At 47.4% G+C, this 10000-nt stretch overlaps 1 protein-coding gene across 1 annotated transcript in view; it reads left to right on the top strand.

Annotated features, from left to right (window-relative positions):
- LOC113825081 (uncharacterized) overlaps nt 1–10000 on the top strand; it is a 332231-nt gene that overhangs the window by 253766 nt on the left and 68465 nt on the right. Inside the window, exons 4-6 of the mRNA XM_070116824.1 lie at nt 4166–4275; nt 5578–6871; nt 8202–8830. Of these exons, the coding sequence (XP_069972925.1) occupies nt 4166–4275; nt 5578–6871; nt 8202–8830 (2033 nt within the window). The remainder of the gene's footprint in view (nt 1–4165; nt 4276–5577; nt 6872–8201; nt 8831–10000) is intronic.

The raw sequence follows: 10000 nt of genomic DNA, 5'->3' as shown, positions 1-10000 counted from the left end.
GATGACTGGTGATGACTCAGCTGACTCGTGCGATGACTATTGATCACCTAACTGACTCGTGCGATGGCTGGTGTAGACTCAACTGACTCATGCGATGAATTCACGCTGACTCATATAACGATTCGCTCCGACGAGTCTCTAAGCGATGACTCACGATGACTGGCAATGAACGCCGATGACTCAGGCCGGCTTAAAGCTCGGGATTTCCCTTCGGCGAGTCGCCCTCTGCCCCCGTCTGCTGCCGCGAAGCCACAGTCGTCGAAACGGACTTGAGTAAAGGGGGATGTGCTCTTTGGCGAGCCCTCCTCTTCCTTCTTCTTCTTCTTCTTCTTCTTCTTCTTCTTTTTCTTTTTCTCCTCCTCCTCCTTTTCCTTCTTCTCCTCCTCTTCCTCCTCCTCCTTCTCCTCCTCTTCTTCCTCCTCCCCCCTCTTCCTCCTACTCTTCTTCCTTTTCCCTCTCTTTCTTTTTATTCTTACTTTTTTCCTTCTCCTTCTCCTTCTCTTTCTCCCTCTCCTTCTCCTCCTCTTCCTCCTCCTCTTCCTCTTACTTTTCCTCTTCTAACCTGTCCTCCTTCACTTCCTCTTTTTTTTCTTCTTCTTCTTGCTCCTCTCCCAACTCCTTCTCTTCATTATCCTTTTTCCTTCTCCTTCTTCTCTATCTTTTCCTCTTCTTCCTTTTATTTTTCCTTCTCCTTCTCCTGCTTTTTCCTCCTCCTCTTCCTTCTCATCATAATCCTCCTCCTTCTTCTCCTCATCCTCCTCCTGCTTCACCTTTTCCCTCTCCTTCTCCTAAACCGGACTAAAAGAGACTAAACTGGACTAAAGAGAGGACTAGACTGGACTAAAGAAATGTCGAAACCGGTCTAAAATGAGGACTTACCGGGCGAAAGGACTAAACCGGACTAAAAGAAGGACTAAACCGGACTAAAAGAAGGACTAAACCGGACTAAAAGAAGGACTAAACCGGACTAAAAGAAGGACTAAACCGGACTAAAAGAAGGACTAAACGGGTCTAAAATGAGGACTAAACCGGACTAAAAGGAGGACTAAACTAAACCGGAATCGAAGCCACTTCTCCCGCGATACGAAACAAAGAGACTTTTACAGTCGTCTGCTTAAAGAAATCGTGGAACTCACCCTTCGGAGCACAGAATCCTTTGCTAGGGAATAATACAAAAAAAAAAAAAAAAAAAGGAAAAAAAAATCAGCCGGTATAGAAGTTAGGGAGAGAGGATAATAACATTGTATTTTTGAGACTGTCAGGCCTAAGATTTGAGAGAGGGAGGGGGGTAGGGGGTGGGGGAAAGGGACGGAGGGGTGAGGAAAGGGAAGGTGGAGGGGAGGGGTAGAGGTTATATCATGACGGTGTATGTATATGTGTGTATATATTTATACATATATTTTTTTCTTTTCTTTTCTTATTTTTTCCAAATTTATTAATCTATCTATATGTATCTGTGTATGTATATCAGTGTACACGTATACATACAAACAAACAAAACGCACACACACGCGTGTATGTGTCCTTACTCATACATGCATGAATATTTGCGCTTCCGTATCAGCATGCCCATAAATTTGCACACTTTTGCAAATATCGGCTTCTATTCAAATAGATATTAACTGCAGGCAGGTCATGCATGTGAAAATGTCAAAGGTCAAACGGACTTTCAAAACAGCCGATTATCTGAGGACTATAATTGGGGAATATTCTGAGGATATTGCTGTGGCGAAAGAGCGAGGGAGAGGAATTTGAAAGAAAAAGGGAAAGAAGAGAGAAAAGAGAGAGAGAGAGAGAGAAAGATGAAAATACGGTCTATTTCAAGGTCTAGAAAGAAAAAGGACTATAATTGGGGAATATTCTGAGGATATTCCTGTGACGAAAGAGCAAGGGAGAGGAATTTGAAAGAAAAGGGAAAGAAAGAGAAAAACAGACAGAGAGAAAGGTGAAAAGACGATCTATTTCAAGGTCTAGAAAGAAAGGGTAAAAGAGAGAGAAAGGTGAAAATTGCTTTTTATTTCAAGGTCTAGATTAATAGTGAAGAAGATATGAGGAAATGATAATGATGATAAAAGTACTTATTAGGGAAGCACGTAGGAAAATGACCGCGGAATTAAAATCAAAATTGAATAAGACGATTTTAACATTTTGGAAATAACCAGCGCAACACGGAATCAGAATAAAAACGAAATAACACAATATGGAATTAATTTTTTTTTAACGAAATAACACAACACGGAATTGCCATGAAAATTAAACAAGACAACACGGAATTGAAATGAAAAACTAACAACATAATACGGAATCAAGATAAGAAAAATAATATAACATGGGATTTAAAAACAAAAAACGATGCAACACAACATGGAATTAAAATAAAAAAAATTAACATAACACGGAATCAACATAAAAAAGAAATAATATAACACGGAATCAACATAAAAAAACGAAACGCAAACCGGAATTAACATTTAAAAAAACAACAACACAACACGGAATGACCACCAACCACCCCCCCACCCACCCCCACCCCCTCAAGACCGACATCAACCTCTGGGCATTATCCTCCTCCCCAGACAGATCTACATTCATTAACTTGTACGAGAATTAAATTTATACCGCAGAAAAAAAAATCGTCTTTTCCCCCCCTCTTCTTCCCCCGAGAGCGAGGCGCGAGTGGAAGAGCCCGGCGGGAGGTCGAGGGGGGCGAGGGGGGCGAGGGGGGCGATGTGAATGAGTTGTTTTTGAGGCAGTTTATGGAAATATTTAGTCGTGGACGCACACGCACATGCACACGCACACGTACAAACACCAGAATACACACATACACTCATGCACACGCACGCACACATGCACACGCACACATACACATGCACACACACATGCACACACACACACACACACACACACACACACACACACACACACACACACACACACACACACACACACACACACACACACACACACACACACGCACACACACATGATAAAATATGACAAACTGCATGCGTTTTTTTTTCTTTCTTTCTTTTTTTGAGAATTAAATTGTTTGTTGCCAACAATCGAATTCAAAAGGCTGGAAACGAGCAAAATATATTACGTTTTTACCGGATTCATTAAGCGATTCCAAATGCAAAAGTGTGGCTGCTGAATCATTGCCCTTTACTCTCTCTCTTTCTCTTTCTCTTTCTCTCTTACTCTTACTCTTTCTCTTTTTCTTTCTCTTTCTCTTACTCTTATTCTTACTCTTTCTCTCTCTCTCTTACTCTTACTCTCTCTCTCTCTCTCTCTCTCTCTCTCTCTCTCTCTCTCTCTCTCTCTCTCTCTCTCTCTCTCTCTCTCTCTCTCTCTCTCTCTCTCTCTCTCTCTCTCTCTCCCACACACACAACTCATTCATTCAATATTACCGTATAATGTATAGGTCACAATTTCCATTTTCACGAGCTTACAATCCCTACGCTGGGGGGAGAGGGGAGAGGGGGGGGGGAAGGGGGGGGACTGGTTCACGCTTTTCAAAACTAGAAAAAAAATGATAGTTTTTTTTTTCTATGACACACGCTGTATAATCTACTTGGCGCTATTCTTCCGTATGCAAAATAGTTCAACGCCATGAGACTGCTGTGATTTCTAAAACGAAAATAAACAGGGGTGTATATATATATTTTCTCGTCCTCTTATTCAGCATTTTGAGATCTTTTATACAAAGGTGACAGAAATAAAATAACCTTCGTGAAGATCATCATTTTCTTGTACACTTTTTGAGGGGGGGAGGGGGGAGGGGGTATACAGAGAGTATGTTTTGTACACTTGTGAAAAGGTTGGAAAGTGTGAACCTCCCCTTAATGTACTTCATATTTTATATCTGTCCCCTTTAGGAAAGCGAAAGTGAGAGGATAAGTGGAATTGATAAATGAAAGTAAAAGAAGAGGAGAGAGGAAACGAAATGTAGTAGAGGGACAGATAAACAGACAGACAAACCGAAAGACAGACAAAGATACAGAAAGTAAGAGAGAAGGAATGACAGGGAAAAAAAGAGGGAAAGAAAATATAGGGGTATATGTCCATATACATTTCCTAATATATATGTCTGCGTACACACATGCATGTCCGCACCCACGCCCACACGGCCCCACGCACATCCTGACGAAAAGTTCCCCGGCAGATCGACCTCCACGGCAGCATCCTGGACAAGTCCTCCTGCGACACCGGCAGCCGCTGCGTGTCTCAGGACGTCGAGATCCTCCTCAGAAAGTCCCAGACGCTCATTGACAGGTGAGGCTCCTCGGCTGTTGCCTTTGGCGCACGCACACATGCGCACACACACACACACACACACACACACACACACACACACACACACACACACACACACACACACACACACACACACACACACGCTCACGCACACATACACACGCACGCACAGACACACACACACACTCACACGCAGACACACACACACACACACACAGACACACAGACACACACACATACACACACACACACTCACACACACACATACACACACACACACACACACACGCCCACGCACGCACACACACGCACGCACAGACGCGCGCACACACACACACACACACACACACACACACACACACGCACACACACACGCACACGCACCCGCACACGCACACGCACACACACGCACACGCACGCATATACGCACGCATACACGCACGCATACACGCACGCATACACGCACGCATACACGCACGCATACACGCACGCACACTTTATATATATATATATATATATATATATATATATATATATATATATATATATATATATGTATATATATATATATATATATATATGTATATATATATATATATGTATATATATATATATATATATATATATATATATATATATATATATATATATGTACACACACACACACACACACACACACACACACACACACACACACACACACATATATATATATTATATTTCTGTGTATTGCTTTGTCCACAAATTGCGTCTGCCATCTGTTGTTTATACAGTTCAACTCAATATCCAAAAAAGCTCTTTTATGCAAACCGACTTTGATCTTCAATCTCCATCCCAGTCTATTTCCTGTAATTTCCATCAGGTCAATTATTGCCAGTGTGAGATGCTTTTACATTATCTTTGGTTTATGTCATAATTAAAGAAACATATTTTTGTATGTTGTTAATGCTTGCCAAGACATTCATTTTGTCTTATGAGATGCTGGTTGGTTTGCTAATAATATTTGAGTCAGTGTGAACTGGGTTTAGGCGTAAGAGAGAGAGAGAGAGAGAGAGAGAGAGAGAGAGAGAGAGAGAGAGAGAGAGAGAGAGAGAGAGAGAGAGAGAGAGAGAGAGAGAGAGAGAGAGAGAGAGAGAGAGAGAGAAAGAGAGAGAGAGAGAGAGAGAGAGAGAGAGAGAATGAACGAATAAGTGAGTGAGTGAGCGAATGAGTGAACGAATGAAAGAGCGAATTAGTTAACGAGCGAATGAGTGAACGAATGAGTAAGTGAGAGCGAACACAGGCGCCGCCCTCCTGACCCGCCCCCCCCCTCCCCCGCAGGTACGACCACCGCAGCGAGGCGAGCAGCGACGAGAACGCGATCCCGGGCGTCTTCACCAACGCCCTGCACCTGGCGGTGGACTACAGCGCCGCCGACGTGGTGAGGCTTCTGCTGCGCTACGGCGTGGAGCCCAACCGGGGGGGCCTGGTCAACCTGGGGGGCGGGGGGTCAGTGGGCGGCGGGGGCCTGCACGGGGCCCGCGCCCGCCCCTCCCCCCGGGTGTCCCCCACCAGCGTGCTCAGCGTGGACCGCAGGAGCTTCACGGGCCACTACATCAGCTCGCCCTCGCCGCGCTGCTCCCCCAGGGCTTCCCCGAGGGCGTCGCCGAGGGCGTCCCCGAGGGCGTCCCCGAGGGCCTCTCCCAGGGCGTCGCCCAGAGGCTCCCCGAGGGCCTCCCCCCGAGGCTCGCCGCGCTGCTCGCCCCGCTCGGGCTCCCCCAGGTCCTTCTGCTCGCGCCCGTCGTCGCCCCTGGCAGGATGCGACCGGGGGGGCTCCCGCGCCCCGTCGCCCAGGGCCGCCTCGCCGCTGCACTTCGTCCCGCCGCCCGTGCCCTACTCCGACCCCGAGGTGCGCCTGCGGCCGCAGGGCTTCCGCCAGCAGATGCAGCAGCTGGGCATCAGCAAGGGCGAGGGCCTGCGCGGCGGCGGCGGCGACGACGAGCGCAGCAAAGCGCGCGCGGCGAAGCGCGAGCCGTCCAGGACCGGAGTGGGGGGGAGTGGCACCACGGGGTACGGGGGCGCCGACGACGGCGGCGGCGGCGGGCCAGTGACTTCCCCGGGAAAGAAAGACAGTAGATTAGATTTTCATCTAGATGTTAGAACTGACGGCAAAATAGATAATAATAAGAAACAGTTATATTTTACGAAATCCGCAAAAAACGGGGCCAATTCTAGTGAGGATAGATCACGACTAGTGCTTTCGAGTGACGGGCCGAGAGAGGGAGGCGGCAACGGCGGAGGAGCAGCAGGGGCGGCGGCGGGCGGCGGCGGCGGCGGCGCGCAGGACAGGAGCAAGAAGGAGAGCCGGTCGCCGGGCGCCCTCGAGAGCAAGAGCATCATCAAGGACGACTCCAAGAAGGACGTCCTCCGGGAGCGCGAGAAGGACAAGGACGAGAAGATGAAGGAGACGAGGAAGGACGTGTCGACGAGGCGCGTGTCGTGGGTGCCGGGCGTCACGGACAACGCCGCCGCCACCAGGGACAAGCCGGCCTACAAGAGGAGGCACTCGTCCGTGGTCAAGTCGAGCGAGGTCACCTTCCAGCGCCAGAGGTCGTTCTCGCTCGACAGCCAGCAGGTCGGCCGCCCTCGCTTTCACAAGGATGTCTACGTTTTCTTATTTTTCCTCTTCTATTTCTTCTTTGTCTTCTTCTATTTCTTTTTCCTTTTCTTCTTCTCCTTCTCCTTATTCTCTTCTTTGTCTTCTCCTACTTATTTTTTTTTCTTCTCCTATTTCTCATTATTATTATTATTATTGTTTTTGTTATTCTCCTTCTCCTTCTCCTACTACTCCTTCTCCTTCTACTACTCCTTCTCCTTCTCCTACTACTCCTTCTCCTTCTCCTTTATCATCTTCTCCTCCTATTTCTCCTCCTTCTCCTTCTTCTTCTTCCCCTTGCATACCCTTAAAATGTGCAGCAAATGTAAATATCCCAGTGATAAAACGGGCCCATATCGCCTTTGAGTCAGTAAGTTAAAGAGAAACAGGATTGCATTGCATTTCGCTGCATTTCCTGTGGCAGATGCTGAAAAAAGGTGTAAATGAGCTCTGACTCCACAAAGCTGGAGGAGTCATTAGTGTGGCATTTGTGCGTTTTGACATGAATGACATGTTAACGTCATGCTGGTTCAGAATCTCATGTACACCTATTTCACAGAAGGAGCTTTGAGGTTTTTATTTTTGCTGACTTTACTGACTTTTTTTCTTTCTTTCTTTCTTTCTTTTTTACTGAGAACTCTTATAGCTAATTAATGTTGTTGTTTTTTTGTTGAATTTTCGAAAGTGGTTGTAATGTTCAGCCTTCACGATCATAAGATAAGAATAGATGGATAGATAGGTAGATAGATAGATAGATAAACAGATAGGTATGGATAAATAGATCGATAGAATAGATAAATCCATAGATACATATGAATGGATCGATATAGATACAGACCAATATATATAGATGTTGATCAACTGATCGACAGATACAGATGTTGATTGATAGATCGATAGATACAGATATGGATAAGGAGATCGATATATAGATAGATACAGACATTGATAACGGAGTAGAAAAGGAATGGATGAGAATGAATATCTTCACAATACAAGAGATGTATTTCTGGCGAAGATATATTCGAAACCATCAAATGCATCTCTTGAATTGCGAAGATATTCATTCTCATTCACGCCTACATTCGTCAGCATGAATACGGCTCATTGACAGGGAGATCGATATATAGATAGATAGATATAGACATGAACAACCATGTAGGCCTAGACGATAGATGCAAATATTGATAAGGAGATCTATATATAGCTAGATACAGATATGGATATGGAGATCTATATATAGACAGATAGATAGACACAAACAGACACGTAGGCCTAGCCGCCATCTGACGCGCCCTTCCCGCCGCAGCAAGTGCGGCTGTCGATGCCCGGGTCGGCGTCGTGGCTGGTGGTGCCGCGGCCGGTCATCTCGACGGAGAACAGCACGACGCGGCTGGCGGAGCCCCGCGGCGAGCGCGACCGCTCCGAGCCGCGCTACTTCACCTTCTCGGACATCCACCCGTGCACGTGGGACGCCAACCCGGCCCACGCGGCCTCGCAGGGCGGCCTGGCCAGGGGCCCCGCCAGCGCTCGTCCGGGGGCGCCGCACTCGGCAGGGGCGGGGGGGTCGCACCCCGCCGGCGCGCGGCTGCTGGTCCTGAACCCCGACGTGCCGAGGGACAGGCTCATCACCTACACGAGCGCCGAGGGGGCGAGGCTCACCTTCGCCGACCTGTACACGCGAGACTACCTGTACACCCTGCCCGTGCTGTTCCTGGCGGCGGCGCGGGGCAACTCGGCCATCACGTACCTCCTGCTCAAGTACGGCGCGTCCCCCGGCATCACGGACGCCCTGGGCAACACCCCGCTGCACATCGCCGCCTGCCAGATGAACGTCGCCTGGGAGAGCGTGCTCGACCTGCTGGAGTTCGGCGCCCCGATTTCGCGGCCGAACAGCGTCGGGAACAGGGCGCTGGACCTGCAGCCGACGCTCGTCAGGTGAGGATCGGGAGGAGGGGGTTTACAAACCGGGGAGGGGGGAGGGGGGTACAGGTCGAGGGAGAGAGAGAGGGGGGGGTTACAGGTCAGAGAAGGGGAGGGCTTTTACAGGTAGGGGGAAGGAGAGATCTTACAAGCCGTAGGAAGAAGTTTTTACCGGCCGGAGTGGAGGGATTTTTTACAGGCCGGAGGGAGAGAGTTACAGGTCGTAGGGGTGAGATTTGAAGGTCGGAGAGGCGGGATGTAAGAGGTCATACAAGTAATATATTTGCAGAGTTTAAATAAAGTCTAGACTATAAATGTTAGTGAATAAGTTACAGACTTATTAATCCGAAGTTTAGGCTCCATCATAGCATTCGAATGATTTTCCGTGAGGCTGTTTCCGAAAGACTTCAGACAAATTATATTGAGGATTCGCAGGATGAGGTTTCCAGGCTTCGGCTCCTACTAGTATAAGGGGTTTTGGGTTATTTACAAAAGTCATGTTGTTTCCTCCTTTTTTTCAAATCTTCAAGCAGGCTAACATAGTATGGATTAAGCGAATGATATTTTTCGTGTTTGGGGTTCATGCCATGTTCGGACGTTCGGAAAGAGACTTCGAGCATGTTATGATTTCGAGAATTCGTTCCTAATACGATTTTGATGCTTTGGTCACATCCTGAGGGCGAGAATCGTGTTTATAAAGACTTTCCGACATGGTTTTATGTTTAGAACTCATCCATAATACGAATTTCCGAGCTCCAGGACGAAAACCACGTTTCCAAACGCTTTCCAAACATGGTATTACGTTGAGCATTCTTCCCTAATACTCTCGATATATGAAAAGTTCAGGTCCCGGGGTGGGGTGGGGGTGAGGAGGGTTGGGGGGGTGAGGGGCAAGACCCGTTTACAAAGGACCTTCCACGTGGTACGATTTCTAAACTCCAGGTCGAGAATCGTGTTTACAAAATCTTTCCAAATAATGGCATTTACGTAGAGACCCCCCCCCCCCCCCCTTCGTGGTACTCGGGAGATTTCGAAGCTTCGGACACCCATGTTGACAAAGTCCTTTCCAACATGGCATTATGTCGAGAATTCACTCTTAATGAAGTTATGATGTCCGGTGATTACCGCTGAATTATTATCCTGTCGCAAACATGTTTGTCTCGAGGAAGTCCCGCCAACTTTACC

This window comes from Penaeus vannamei, chromosome 39, assembly GCF_042767895.1.
Source record: "Penaeus vannamei isolate JL-2024 chromosome 39, ASM4276789v1, whole genome shotgun sequence".
NCBI lineage: Eukaryota > Metazoa > Arthropoda > Malacostraca > Decapoda > Penaeidae > Penaeus > Penaeus vannamei.
Note: the sequence above shows the minus strand (reverse complement) of the source record. Positions and strands in the feature narration are given on the sequence as shown.